General features: G+C 36.8%; 1 protein-coding gene across 2 annotated transcripts in view; it reads left to right on the top strand.

Annotated features, from left to right (window-relative positions):
• ROS1 (ROS proto-oncogene 1, receptor tyrosine kinase) overlaps positions 1-13,258 on the top strand; it is a 139,198-nt gene extending 125,940 nt beyond the window's left edge. Inside the window, exon 44 of one of the 2 annotated variants that reach the window (XM_055390703.1) lies at positions 11,809-13,258. In XM_055390703.1, coding sequence (XP_055246678.1) covers positions 11,809-12,119 — 311 coding nt within the window. In that variant the 3' untranslated portion in view covers positions 12,120-13,258. The remainder of the gene's footprint in view (positions 1-11,808) is intronic. The other variant, XM_055390702.2, reaches the window with a different exon arrangement.
• Positions 13,259-16,028: the final 2,770 nt, after the last annotated feature.

Here is a 16,028-nt window from a genome sequence, read left to right as displayed (position 1 = left end):
CCTGTCTTGTTTGTTTGTTTAGCCATTTTATCCCCATATTCCTCTCCTCTTCAACTTCCTCCCTCCCTGTCAGGCAACTATTTTAACGTCTTTAGTGTGTATCTTTTCATTTGTATGTTTTCCTGCAAAATGTATATTTTTTTTAATGAATGAATGCATTTTTTCTTTCTGTTTTCATTAAGCACTGTATTTTTAAGGTCTGTCCATGTTGCTATGTATATATCTAATCCTTTGCTTCTGATGAGTAATTTTGCTATGATTATTGTAGTGGATCAGGTCTTGCTAAGATCTAGTCTGATTCTATGACTTTAGTATTTGGTGATTAAGTTAATAATATTCTGTGCCGGGTGCGGTGGCTCACGCCTGTAATCCCAGCAGTTTGGGAGGCCGAGGCGGGCGGATCATGAGGTCAGGAGATCGAGAGCATCCTGGCTAACACAGTGAAACCCCATCTCTACTAAAAATACAAAAAAAAAAAAAAAAAGCCTGTCTTGGTGGCGGGCGCCTGTAGTTCCAGCTACTCAGGAGGCTGAGGCAGGAGAATGGCATGAACCCGGGAGGTGGAGCTTGCAGTGAGCTGAGATCGTGCCACTGCACTCCAGCCTGGGCGACAGGGTGAGACTCCGTCTCAAAAAAAAAAAAAAAAAAAAAGATAATATTCTGGAACCATTCCACTATAATGGACAGACTAAGCCTTTTACTTAAATGTAAAGAGACTTAAAATACAGTAGTTACTTAATTCATTTCTAAAGTCACATTTACTGTTATGTATGCCTAATTGGCTGCAGAAAAATGAATTTTAAATATTTCTCCTTCAGCTTATCTAGAACTTCTTGTTATTAAAAGTTTGCAAGGCCCTTTGTTTATTTAAATGCAGACGTCCTTGCTTACAAACGAAACTGGCAAGATGGATCACAACTTAGAATCTCGCAGAAATTAGGCTTCTTGCTATTTGCAGTGATTGATTATAAGACTGGCAGTGCAGGAGACACCTTTACCTTGAGAGCTTACAGAGCTACTTGCACACCTTTATTAAAGAATGGTCCTTTCCTATCAGGGAAGGTCATCCTCTTCAACCAAGTTTTCAACTTGAGGAGGGCTACACGTGGAACAGTGGAGAAAGGGGACACCCGCGTAGCCAGACATCAGCTGAATCAACCCTGGTGATGAGTGGGTGGCAGATGTTGAAGTGAGATCACCCTCACATGAGACCTTCACCTTGAGGGATGCACTTGACTAATAGCAGATAAAAACAAGAAGCCCATGGAGAGACATCTACTTGTCTATGCGTCTTACTACATATTTTGGGTGACTTTGGATCCATTATATGAGCATAAAACTCTGATCATGTAACTTCTTCAACACAAACTGCTAAGCGACAGATTGGAAAGGGCTGCACATGCCTTGGCCATGCGTCATAACCCTCATTAGAGTAAACCTTGTTAATAGTCTCACATTGTTTCTACTCACTATCATCCTGGACAGAGCTGATTCTAAGAATGCCAATGGCAGAACAGTTGGGAATTATAACTGGCACAGCAACTCCATCCTTTTGGGGGGCTCTACATATATACTTGCCTATGTGAAGATCACATAGGATTAGGCAAACATACCCTTAAGCCATTCTAGGTAGTATTAAGGCCTTGTCATTTTCTAAGCATTTACTTAATGAGACATTTCTCTGAATAAAATTTTGATAATTAAAAAAATGATTTCAGCACTTACTGATCTGGGGGCAAGGCATAGTGTAAGCACATGTATTTAATGTCTTCCATTTGTCTGCTTTAAAGAAAAACAAGAGGTGAGAGTATTTCTTTCTCTTGGAAGCTAGAATCAGTTTCTTTAATTTTGTTTGCCAAGTTTAGTAGTAAACTAGCTTTAACTGGTGATATTGAAAGTTGTCCTTGTCATAAGACTACATCTATATCTATAGGAAATATTGGTGTCACCAGTTCACTATTTAATAATAATGTTTTGCTCAAGCCATTTTAATCTGCTCCAGCATGGCCTGATTCTTATTTGTCATAACTTCACATATGGAAACTTTAGAGGAACAATCATGCAGAGCGGTTTGCCAATAGGTAAAATTAAATCTTTTGTTCCTAAGATAGAAAAACATCAGTAACTGGGTTGAATTGAATATAGACATATCTGAAAGACAGGCAAAACATGGTTTTGCTTGCTTGGCACTGAAAGCACATTTTCTTAACTATATCACTCCTCTTTTTTTTTTTAATAAATTTATGGAGTACAAGATTGTTTAGTAATGAAGTCAGGGCTTTTAGGGTATCTGTCACCTGAATATTGTACGTTGTACCCATTAAGTAATTTCTTATTCACTCTCCCACACCCTTACCCTTTCAAGTTTTCATTGTCTATCATTTCATACTCTACGTCTATGTGTACACATTGTTTCAATCCTACTGATGAGTGAGAACATGTGATATTTCTTTCTGTGTTTGTCTTGTTTCATTTAAGATAATTGCCTCCAGTTTCATCCATGTTGCTACAAAATACATGATTTCATTCCTTTTTAGTGGCTGAATAGTATTTCATTGTCTATAACACATTTTCATTATCCAGTCATCCATAGATAGACACTAGGTTGATCCCATACCTTTGCTATTATGAGTAGTACTGTGATAAACATATGAGTGTAAGTATGTTTTCGATATAATGATTTCTTTTCCTTTGGATAGATACCTAGTAATGGAATTGCTGGATTGATTGCTAGATCATATTTTTAGCCTTTTGAGAAATCTCCATACTGTTTTCCGTAAAAGTTGTATTAATTTACATTCCCACCAACAGCATGTAACTGTTCCTCTTTGTCTGCATCCTCGCCAACATCTATTATTTTTGACTTTTTAGTAATGGCCATTCTGACTCGGGGAGGATGATATCTTATTATTATTTTAATTTGCATTTCGCCCATGATTAGGGATTTTGGGCATTTTTCCATATACCTGTTGGTCAGTTGTATGTCGTCTTTTGATAAAACATCTATTCACATCCTTTGCTCACTTTTTAATGGGATTATTTGCTTGTTTGTTGTTGTTGAGTGTTTGAATTCCTTGTATATTCTGGATATTAGACCCCTGTTGAGTGAATACTTTGCAAATATTTTCTCCCATTCTGCAGATTGTCTGTTTATTCCACTGATTATTTCTTTTTCTGCACAAGCTTTTTAGCTTAATTAAGTCACATTTTTCTATTTTTGTTCATGTTGCCTGTGCTTTCAGTGTCTAAGTCATGAATTATTTGCCTAGACCAATATCCAGAAGAGTTTTCCTTAGGCTTTCTTCTAGTATTTTCACAGTTTCATTTATTACATGTAAGTCTTTAATCCATCTTTGAGTTAATTTTTGTATATGGTGAGGGTAAGGGTCCAGTTTCATTCTTCTGCATATATCCAATTTCCCCAGCACCATTTATTGAAAGGGGTGTTTTTCTCCCCAGTATGTGTTCTTGTTGACTTTGCAAAAGATCAGTTGGCTGTAAATATGTGGCTTTATTTCTGGATTCTGGATTCTGTTCCATTAAACTATATGTTTATTTTTATACCAGTACCATACTGTTTGATTACTATAGCCTTGTAGTATTATTTTTTAAATTTATTTTTAATTTTTGTGGGTACATAGTAGATGTCTATATTTACAGGGTACATGAGATGTTTTGATACAGGCGTGTAATGTGTAATAATCACATCATGGAGAATGGAGTATCCACCCCTCAAGCATTTATCCTTTGTGTTACAAACCAATTTTTTACTTATAGTTATTTTAAAATGTACAATTAAATTATTATTGACTATAGTTACCCTATTGTGCTATCAAATATTTAGTCTTATTCATTCTTTCTCTTTTTTGTACCCGATAACCATCCCCAACTCCCCCACCCTGTCCCTTACTACCCTTCCCAGTTTCTGGTAACCATCCTTCTACTCTCTGTCTCCATGGGTTCAATCGTTTTGATTTTTATATTTCACAAATAAATGAGAACATGAGATATTTATCTTTCTGTGCCTGCCTTATTTCACTTAACATAATGATCTCCAGTTCCATACATATTCTTGGAAATGACAGGATCTCATTCTTTTTATAGCTGAATAGTACTCCACTGTACTATATGCATATACCACATTTTCTTTATCCATTTGTCTATTTTTTTTTTTTTTTGAGACAGTCTCACTCTGTCCCTCAGACCGGAAAGCAATGGCATGATCTCGGCTCACTGCAACCTCCCCCTTTCAGTTTCAAGCGATTCTTATGCCTCGGCATTCCGAGTAGCTGGGACTACAGGCACGTGCCACCACGCCTGGCTAATTTTTGTATTTTTTTTAGTAGAGACTGGGTTTCACCATGTTGGCCAGGCTGGTCTAGAATTCCTGACCTCAAGTGATCCGCCTACCTCTGCCTCCCAAAGTGCTGGGATTACAGGCGTGAGCAACTGAGCCTGGCCTATCCATTTATCTACAGATGGACACTTAGGTTGCTTCCAAATCTTAGCTATTGTAAACAGTACTGCAATAAACATAGGAGTGCAGATATCTCTTTGATGTACTGATTTCCTTTCTTTTGGGCATATGTACAGCAGTGGGATTGCTGAATCAAATGGTAGATCTATTTTCAGTTGTTTGAGGAACCTCCAAACTGTTATTCTTAGTGGTTGTACTAATTTACATTCCCACCAACAGTGTATGAGGATTCTCTTTCTCCACATCCTTGCTAGCATTTGTCTTGCCTGTCTTTTCAATGTAAGCCATTTTAACTTGACTGAGATGATATCTCAATGTAGTTTTGGTTTGCATTTCTGTGATGATCAATGATGTTGAGCACTTTTTCACATGTCTGTTTGCCATTTGTATTTCTTTTTATTAGAAATGTCTATTCAAATCTTTTGCCCATTTTTTGATCAGACTATTAGCTTTTTTCCTATCGAGTTATTTGAGCTCCCTATGTATTCTGGTTATTAACCCCTTGTCAGATGGGTAGTTTGCAAATATTTTCTTCCATTCTGTGGATTGTCCCTTCACTTTGTTGATTGTTTCCTTTGCTGTGAAGACGCTTTTTAAATTTGATGTGATCCCATTTGTCCATTTTTGCTTTGACTGCCTGTGCTTGTGGGGTGTTGCTCAAGAAATTTTTGCCCCAACCAATGTCCTGGAGATTTTCCCCAGTATTTTCTTGTAGCAGTTTCATGGTTTGAAGTCTTAGATTTAAATCTTCAATCCATTTTTATTTGATTTTTGTATATGTAGAGAGATAGGGGTCTAGTTTTATTCTTCTACATATGGATATCCAGTTTTCACAGCAGCATTTATTGAAGAGACTGTCTTTTCCCCAGTAGATGTTCTTGGCATCTTTGTAAAACATGAATTCACTGTAGGTGTGTGAATTTATTTCTGTGTTCTTTATTCTGTTCTTTTTTATGTATTCCATTCTGTATATGTACCTTTGATCTATGTGTGAGTTTTTATGCCAGTACTATGCTGTTTTGGTTACTATAGGTCTGTAGTATAATTTGAATCCAGTAATGTGATTCTTTGAGTTTTGTTCCTTTTGCTTAGGATAGCTTTGGCTATTCCGAGTCTTTTGTGGTTCTATATAAATTTTCGGATTTTTTTTCTATTTCTGTGAAGAATGTCATTGGTATTTTGATAGGGATTGCATTGAATTTGTAGACAACTTTGGGCAGCATGGCCATTTTAACAATATTGATTCTTCCAATCCTTGAGCATGGAATATTTTTCCATTTGTTTGTGCCTCCTACAATTTCTTTCATCAGTGTTTTGTAGTTTCCCTTGTAGAGAATTTTCATCTCCTTGGTTAATATATTCCTAGGTGTTTCATTCTTTATGTGGCTCTTGTAAATGGCATTGCCTTCTTGATATAATTCTCAGCTAGATTATTTTTGGTATATAGAAATGCACTGAATTTTTGTACATTAATTTTGTATCCTGAAATTTTACTGAATTTATTTATCAAATCTCAGCGTTTCAATGATAAGAGCACGCTAATATCCCTGATGAACACAGATGCAAAAATTCTCAACAAAATACTGGCAAGCCAAATCCAAGAACACATGAAAAAGATAGTATACTATGATCAAGTAAGATTTATCCCTGGGATGCAAGGATAGTTCAACATATGTGTATATGTTGAAGACACATTTTGTGGAATCTTTAGGTTTTTCTAGATATAAGATAATATCATCTGTGAATGCCTTTTATGAGATGCCTTTTTATTTTCTTTCCCCTGCCTGGTTGCTCTGGCTAGGACTTACAGTACTATGTTGAATAAGAGTGGTGAAAGTGGCCATCCTTGTCTTGTTCTAGTTATTAGAGAAAATGTTTTCAACTTTCCTCCATTTAGTACAATGTTGGCTATGGATTTATCATATATAACCTCTATTATTTTGAGATATGTTCCTTCCATGCCTTATTTTTTGAGAGCTTTTATTATGAAAGAATGCTAAATCTTATCAAATGCCTTTTCTGCCTCTGCTAATATGATCATATGGTTTTTGTCTTTCAGTCTGTTGATGTAATGTATCATGTGTCTTCAACATATACACATTTGTTGAACTATCCTTGCATACCTGGGATAAATCTTACTTGATCATAGTGTGCTATCTTTTTCATGTGCTCTTGGGTTTGGCTTGCCAGTATTTTGTTGAGAATTTTTGCATCTGTGTTCATCAGGGATATTAGCATGCTCTTATCATTGAAAGCAACAAATAAGGCTCAAATTTTTTGACAGATAAGGCTCAAATTCTTTGTGATTATAATTTTATAGACTTTATTAATTAACACAATCATGACCTTCTTAAAAGTTTAAAAATAATTTTTATGTTATTTTACAACCATAAAAATGACTTCTGATTCCTTTCTATTTTTCTTGTAACTTTTCCAGTAATCTCAGTAACTGTTCTTGCTGTATTATTTTATAATTGTATCTACATTTTAAAGATCTTTATTGTAAAAGTAATTTATGTTTATTATAAAAAATATAAAATTATTTAAGCAGTCTAAAAAGTAAAAGTTTCCTAATTCATCCTTATCTCACTCCCCAGTGCTAGCCAGAGCTAACAATTTGGTTATATATTTGCAGATATCATATGTGCATATATAGCCATTTACAGAAATGCTCATTTATGTATGTTTGTATATATACTATCTGGATTCAGATGCTAAATTTAGGTAATCTAAAGGAATTCATGGGCTGTAGATTCTGTAGTAGGTTCTCCAGCATTTTTTTCTTACAAATAAGCTTATTTTTAAGGATTTAGTGAGAAGATGATTTTGTATTACATCTTCTGCCAGAATCCAGGAAAATGAGCATTCTATGTTGTTATTGAGAAGAAATCCATGTTCTGTGGGAGTCCAGAGGAAGGATGCCAAGTCTACACTATGGCAGAGGGAGAGTCAAGAAAAACCATCGGGAGGAGGTTACATCTAAGCTGAGACCTACTTAGAAGCTTAGGTATGAAAAAAAGAAGCTGAGGTATCCTATGTATTTCAGGATAGAAGAAGCAGCATGTAGAAAGGCAGGGAATAATAGAGAATGAGGTATTCATAGAACTGCACTTTGTTTATTATACATGAGAATGTGGCAAGTGATAAAATTGGAGTGTTATTGGTCACACTAATCAAAAGTAAGGAATGAAAAGTAATGAAAGCTGAATTAATGAATGGTAACAGGTGTAGAGAGAACAGAAAAGAGTCCGGAGTTACCATAGAGGTAGATGCTATTGGACTTGGCAACTAAGTGGGTAAAAAAGAGAAAGGAGAAAGTTGGTAAAAATCAACGCTATTCCTGGAGATGAGGAACATAGGAAGAGGAACAGTTTTGCATATGTTTGGTTTGAGTTGGCTTGGCATATCTAAGTGGAGAAGTCCAGGACACAGTCAAGATATGGGTTCATACTCAGTTGAAAGGTCTGTCCTGTAAATATAGATGGTTGAAGTCCAGGGTGCAGACTAGGTCATTAAAGTAGAGTGTATGAAATAAGAAGAGAGTGACAAGTGGGTGGAACCCAGAGAGCAGCCGGTATAGGAGGGGCTTACAAAGATGGTGGACATGGGGAGGAGCAGCCAGAAAGGGAAGAGAAAAGCCATAGGGAGTGTTGTTATGGAAATCCAGAGGAGAGAGGCTTAGAAAGGAAAGAGTGAACAAATGCTGCAGAGAGGTAAAGCAATCCAGAGGGTTGCACAGATTTTGCAGTTGACTTGTATTCTAAAATTCAACTCTTTGCTCATGGAATCCTTTCCTTCTAATGTGCAAAGATACATTATAAAAGTCACAGAGGGCCAGGCGCTGTGGCTCATACCTGTAATCCCAGCACTTTGGGAGGCCGAGGCGGGCAGATCACGAGGTCAGAAGATCGAGACCATTCTGGCTAACATGGTGAAACTGCATCTCTACTAAAAAATAGAAAAAATTAGCTGGGCATGGTGGTGGGCGCCTGTATTCCCAACTACTAGAGAGGCTGAGGTAGGAGAATGGCGTGAACCTGGGAGGCAGAGCTTGCAGTGAGCCGAGATCGTGCCACTGCACTCCAGCCTGGGCGACAGAGCAAGACTCCATCTCAAAAAAAAAGAAATGAAAAGAAAAAAAAATGTCACAGAGGTTGCCATAATGGGTGTTAGCAGGCCTGAGAGCTTAGCTTCACCTTAGGTTCTACTTGAAGTCTCCACGGACCCTTGAGAAAATCTTTTCACCATTTTGCATTGCATAGTTCATCTATGAGGCAGAGATAGGTAAGAAACAATGCTCACACTCAATATAAAGAGTAAAATACCTCTGTGAAAGGCTTTTAATTAGAATAGTAGCTAATTTTATTTTAGTACTTTTCCATGTGCCACTCACTGTGCTATGTAGGTTAACTCATTAAATCTTTATAACAGCCTTATGAAGCGGATATTACTATATCACCATTTTACAGATGAGAAAACTGAGGTTTAGTGACTTGCTCATAATCATACTGCTGAAATAGGGCTAGAGTTTGTCTCCATTGTTGAGCCTTTCCTCTCAGCCTTCACAAATCCCTGGCTGTAGTAGGGAAATGGCCCACACAATAGCCCCAGTTATGTTACCAATAGTGTACTGCACAGCTAGGTATAATGAAAGCAATGATTACTTATGACCTGCTAGAAAATATACACCATTTTTTTCTGGTTATACCAAATCTATTTAGGTACCAATTTGTTGGCAGAAAGAATTAAAATTCTAAATAATATTCCCAACAATAGAGAAGCAGACAAATATTCAAAGTAATGATGCAGGAAGAATTTAACAGGGAATATCATCAAACTATTACAATTTAGAAAGAAACAAGCATTTCTGGGCCATGACAGAAATAAAATTTTAGGAAAAGAGAAATTGCTGTTCTCTTATTTACAATGAATGTAAATCCTGAAGATAAGGAATGAAAAGAGATGTGGAAATCACTAAATTGATAATTGAGTTTGTGACTGAGCAAGAGAGGCAGGGAAGAGAGAAAAAACTGAATTAAAGGCGGAATTTGCATATCTGCAAAGGATAGAAATAGTGCAACAGACCCTTCAAGGCAAACCTAAACTTAATTATTTTTTCAATAAAAAATAATGTGTTTAATAATAGCTTACTGCTTTGCAGACTGGTGGGCATATTTAGCAAAGCAATAAAATGACTGTCTTCATTGTTGTTGTTGGAGATATGTACGTAGATAAGAAAAGCTATTGAAAGGACTTTTTAAAGCAAAGAAGTGGGGGTGCTTAGAAAAACAGGGAGCAATAATACCATGCCTATCCTGTGGTCCTACTGACCTAATGGGGTGGAAAGGGGATAGAGAGAGAAGATTAGTAACATATCTGGGCATCTAGTAAAAATATCCCAGTGACTTCACCCAAACATTTGTGTAAACATCACCTCATCAGTCCCAGAGAGTTCTACAGGAAACAAATCTAAATGCTCCTCTGCTGTTCTAAACATAGCCAGTCAGCCGGCATATGTCTAGTCTGTAAATACCCTGTCTTACTTGGAAGTCTTTATTTTAATATTTCTCTCTTAAAGAGGTTGCCCAGTGCATGCTATCTTTGTCGAGGATATCTGCCTTAAGATCTGACCCATAGACTACTTATTAAATAATTTTTAAACAAAAGCAAACAAATAAGACAACCTATCTCTACTATCGCAGTCTCTTGTAAGCTCTTTTTGCAACAAGAAGATGTACTAATTGCTGAAAGCTTGCCAGGGTCAAGTTACTAAATATTGCTACAAGTACTATAAACCAATAAAGTAGTTAGCTAATGATTTTTCTTTGACACATAACAACAGAATTTGCAAAAAGAATTTATTTGCCTCATATAAAATATTATTTTTCAGAAAATTCAATAAGCAAAAAAGTTTAAAAAATTAAAATCATGTTTTAGTAGGAAGTTTTCCAATATGCTCATTCATGAATTAAATGTATGACAATGAAATAGCTGATATGAGTGGGTAGACTATATTGTAGATTTAAGTTTTTGTTGAAATTCTAAACTTTCCTTTAGCCTGATTTCTTTAAGCCTATTAAGAACATCCTAATTTCCCCAATTATTGGATTACTGTACTACTTAAAGTTAAATATCTTATTTTTTCCTAACATTTAAAAATATTTTCCATTGCTACTATTACATATACCAAGTTATTCTTATGGGCATCTTAATGGCTACTAGTGCATATTGGCAATAATCATAACAGTTGAATACCTTCCACAGGTGTTGAATACCTTCCACAGGTGTTCAACACCCAGGTACTAACCAAACTTGGCATCTGATGAAGTTCTTTCTATTAGGGAGATAATTTTACAACACATCTAACTATTCATGTGTTTTAAAATATGCTATAATGATGTTTGAACAATGAAGAGGAAAATTAGACGATACCAAAGAGCCTGTGAACCTGTAGCTTGGCTATCTTGTTCTTCAGCAGTTTGGAGGGTCTGCAAAAAGGAGATGCATACCTAATGATATGGGGAGAAGGGGTGCAGTTCATATGTTCTTATAAAATAAGCTTTGTAGTTCAGGTGTTAAACTTAATAAATAGGTAGATCCATTAAATTTTTATTGGGAAAAATAGGTACACTGGTACCTCCCTTAGTCTTTTGAAATTATGGTATTTTCCTCATATTTCAATTGAAGTTCATTAAAAATAAATCAAACCTGGGTGTGTGTCAGGGCTGAATGTAGAAATGTTTTTCATTCATTGCTATATCCATCAATAACTAGAACACAGGCTTGGAATGTAGTAGTCATCAGTAAATATTACATTAAGCAATTAATTTAGCAAAATTACTAAATCTAGAAAAACCAATCTTTAAAAGTAGATATTTCAGTTGCTGTGGAAGTATAAAAAAGTACATACTTTAGACAAAAAGGGCCCTCTAAGGGCCAATTAAGTCCTATCACAAAGACCACGACTTGCTCCGCTTGTTAAGGCAGAGTTAATCACCCCTGTGCTCCTACGACATTTAAAAATATTCCTTTATTAAAGTGCTTGTCACCTTCTATAGGTGACATATATATATATATATATATATATATATATATATATATATATATATATGGCAGATCTATATGGTCTGCTTCCCTGCTAGACTGCAGCAGCCTCAAGGACAAGAAGCATGTTTTATTTGTCTTTGTATTCCCAACACTTAGTAGTCTTCATAAATGTTTGTTGAGCAAACGTATAAAGTTGGTGTTGCTATAATTCTGATATAACTTGTATATTATTACAAATAAATAATTAAATACATGCTAGAATAACATTCATATTTTTTTCACAGGTGAAGATGGCGATGTGATTTGTTTGAATTCAGATGACATTATGCCCGTTGCTTTAATGGAAACGAAGAACCGAGAAGGGTTAAACTATATGGTACTTGCTACAGAATGTGGCCAAGGTGAAGAAAAGTCTGAGGGTCCCCTAGGCTCCCAGGAATCTGAATCTTGTGGTCTGAGGAAAGAAGAGAAGGAACCACATGCAGACAAAGATTTCTGCCAAGAAAAACAAGTGGCTTACTGCCCTTCTGGCAAGACTGAAGGCCTGAACTATGCCTGTCTCACTCACAGTGGATATGGAGATGGGTCTGATTAATAGCGTTGTTTGGGAAATACAGAGTTGAGATAAACACTCTCATTCAGTAGTTACTGAAAGAAAACTCTGCTAGAATGATAGATGTCATGGTGGTCTATAACTCCAAATAAACAATGCAACATTCCTGATTTCTAATCTTGGTTCTGAGAGCCATTTGGTTTCAGTTGTAGCAATCCCCATACCAGCTGCCTGACTTTCAGTAGAATTATGAGATGAACACTAAGCATGTGGAAAGCTTAGGAAGACTCAGAAGTCTGGAAGGGAAACACTGCTCTCCCTTCTCCCTTGAGGTGCTTTAGGCTCTTACCCACCTTTCAGTTTGGGCTGTAATAAAAATATCTTGGCCACATGTTTAGAGACAGAATAGGTGTGTTCAGTGATCTGAAGAAGAGGCTAAGGAGTAGGCTCGGGGGTCAACTGAACTACAGATAATCTCAAATGGGACCAAGGAAATGAGAAATAATTTGAAACATACAGAAGAAACCAGCACCTGTGACTTGAGAAATCACTTGGAAAGCTGTTACTGCAATGATATATATATTATCTTTTCTTAATTTTTTTATTTTTATTTTTTGAGACGAAGTCTTACTCTGTTGCCCAGGCTGGAGTTCAATGGCACGATCTCGGCACTGCAAACTCCACCTCCTGGGTTCAAGCAATTCTCGTGCCTCAGCCTCCTAAGTAGCTGGGATTACAGGCGTGTGCCACCACGCCCGTCTAATTTTTGTATTTTTAGTAGAGATGAGGTTTCACCATATTAGCCAGGCTGGTCTAGAACTCCTGACCTCGGGATCCACCTGCCTTGGCCTCCCAAAGTGCTGGATTACAGGTGTGAGCCACCATGCCTAGCCGATATATATTGTCTTTAATCACTACTGTAAAATATTTTGTAGTTTTGAGGCTTACAACAGTAGATTCAGTCATGTTGAAAATAAGACTGTGAAGATCTTTTAAGTCCTGAAGTTTTGCATTCTGTAATCTTCAGTTGTATAAAATCACTCTGACTTGTGTGCTGTTATGGAAATTAACTAGTATAAAGATTGCTATTTGCCATATCTATTTTATGTATAAAATACTTAAGATTACATTTTGTATCAAATTATGCTTAAAATTAAATATAAATGATTATACAATGTTAATTCAAGCTGTGTGATTTTTAACAACCACATGAAAAAATAAATACCTAAATGAGAACTATTATATAAAAAAGCTCTTCAGAGAAACACCTTAACTTAAAACCAATATATATATTTTGCAGTTGTCCATTTAAATCTTAAAGCCACAATTGCTCTAACAGCAACACCAGTGAAGCCATTCTGTGTGTTATTCAGTTGCAATATTCAGGAAATTTTCTAGATATAGAGAAGAATATTTTGATTATAGCATTTGCTAAAATCTGCTGTGGAAGAAGATCATGTATCCACTTCCACCTTGGGTAGTTTAGTTAATCTTTTAATTTGCCTACTACCTGAGAGCCTGCACAGATGATTGGCAAGGAACACAGAGAAGTGAATGTGTTAGTTCTATGGTGAACAGCCCCCAAGTTAAGGTCCAGGATTTGTGGTCACTCTGCCATATCTGATATTCTGCTGAATAAGGCAGGATATTTTGTCTCTGATCTTCTCATCGTCTAACGGGCATTTGCCATTCTTTTTGTTATGCCATGATATGAAGCCCCTTCCTGTACTGGGTAATTCCTCTGCCTTTATAATCTGGGTGGGAACTGTGTTCCATTCGCTCCCCCAGCGTCTCTTGCAGCAAGAAGGCAGGCATGTGACCCAGCCCTCACCACTAAGACCCACCCACCAACCTGTGCCAGGCTTCTAATTGAGACCTAGGGATGCGAAGAATCAGAGACCACGGGAAGTCTTCTCTGGTGATGGTGCCAACTGCAATAGTCTGTGTGTTAGTCCATTTTCATACTGCTATGAAGAAATACCTGAGACTGGGTGATTTATAAAGAAAAAGAGATTTAATGGAATCACAGTTCCACATGGCTGGTGAGGCCTCACAATCATGGTGGAAGATGAAGGAGGAGTAATGGCATGTCTTACATGGCAGCAGGCAAGAGAGCATGTGCAAGGGAACTGCCCTTTATAAAACCAGCAGATCTCTTGAGACTTACTCACTATCACAAGAACAGCACGAGAAAATCCACCATGATTCAATTACTTCCCACTGGGTCCCTCCCACATATATTGGGATTATGACAGCTACAATTCAAGATTTGGGTGGGGACACAGCCAACCCATATCAATCTGGCTCCTGGCACAAAGGGGACACTGGTGCTAGAGGTGGCATCTAGAGTCCAAGGCCAGGAGAGTCAGCAGAGCTAGTCTGGAGCCTGGTGCCTCTGATAGTTTGGGCAGCCAGGCTAGACCCGTTCTGCTGTCTGCTCTCAAGTCTTCTCCAAGGTTCTGAGAGTTATCCCCATATCCCTTTAATAAACACTTATCTTTTAAACCAGCCAGAGTCAGTTTCTGTTGCTTGCAGTCAGGTTTTTGCTCTGACAGTGGCATGGACCTTTAACTCTGGAAGATACAAAAAGACATCAGAAGTGTATAGAAGAATTAGATTTGCAGTATAGTACATTTGCATTACAATTTGGGCAATAGAGAATGTATAGGATATCTGAGGGGAACAGCTTACAAAACTTTCACGTTTCAGCTAAGAAATAAGTGCAAATTAGCAGTATTTTTTATAATTCAAGATGAATAGTAGTGGTAGAAATATTTAATTCAAAATAAAATAGTGGCTAAAAATGTCATGTGTAAAATGGATTATAGATAAAAATAATTTGATAAAGTATAGTTAGTTGGTTAATTCTGAAATTGTAGTACTACAATTGGAAGTTAATTCTAGAAAAAATAGATCTTATAATCAAAAGGAAAAAATTGACAGTGGCTAAAAATGGCTCTTGTTTAAATATGTTATTCACTAAAAATTAGCATAAGAACAAAATATTATTGATTTTTTTTTTTTTTTTGATACGGAGTTTTGTTCTTGTTGCCCAGGCTGAAGTGCAATGGCGTGATCTTGGCTCACCGCTACCTCCGCCTCCCAGGTTCAAGCGATTCTCTCCTGTCTCAGCCTCCCGAGTAGCTGGGATTACAGGCGCCCACTGCCATGCCTGGCAATTTTGTATTCTTAGTAGAGATGGGGTTTCTCCATGTTGATCAGGCTGGTCTCAAAATGCCAGCCTCAGGTGATCTGCCTGCCGTGGCCTCCCAAAAGTGCTGGGATTACAGGCGTGAGCCACTGCATCCTGCTGATATTTTTTTTAAATCTGCTAATGTGACCTAGGAAGACTTGAGAGAAGTAATAACTCACAAAGACAGAAGCTACAACTGGAAAGAGTTTATATGAAAAAGCTGATCAATGAATCTAACCTTCATTTAAAATTGTTCAAGGAAAAGAAATAATCCATAAGAAAAATATTTAAATAAGTTGAAATGCAATATAGGGTTGGAAGCAAATGCTGTGTTGTTTATGGTTTAACACTGCCAATTGAGGAAATATTTATCTAGATAAAATAAATATGTTGATATAATTCTGATTAAAATGGTTTACTCCAAATGTTCTTGAGAAAAAGTCTGTTTCTGGGCCCAGATGCACTCTACATTTCTTACCTATGTTGGCTTTCACTTTCCTATTGGACTCTCTTGGCCTATTCTTTTCTGCTAACTAAATCTCACTCAACCTTTATAACCAGCTCATATTCCAACTCTTTGGAAAGGCCTGCCCCTAACCCTGTTCCTTCCCAGAATTACTTTTGCCCTTACTGTCTTTAAATCTCATTGGCAGTAACTGCAAGTTTTTTCCATTCTATTTCTGTGCATTTTACCTACTCAAATAAATTGCAAGCTTTATGAAGATAGGATGGTGTCTTTTATTCCTTTATATAGTCTC

The sequence above is a fragment of the Gorilla gorilla genome, chromosome 5 (assembly GCF_029281585.2).
Source record: "Gorilla gorilla gorilla isolate KB3781 chromosome 5, NHGRI_mGorGor1-v2.1_pri, whole genome shotgun sequence".
Taxonomy (NCBI): Eukaryota; Metazoa; Chordata; class Mammalia; order Primates; family Hominidae; genus Gorilla; species Gorilla gorilla.
This window is presented reverse-complemented; position numbering and strand designations above follow the sequence as displayed.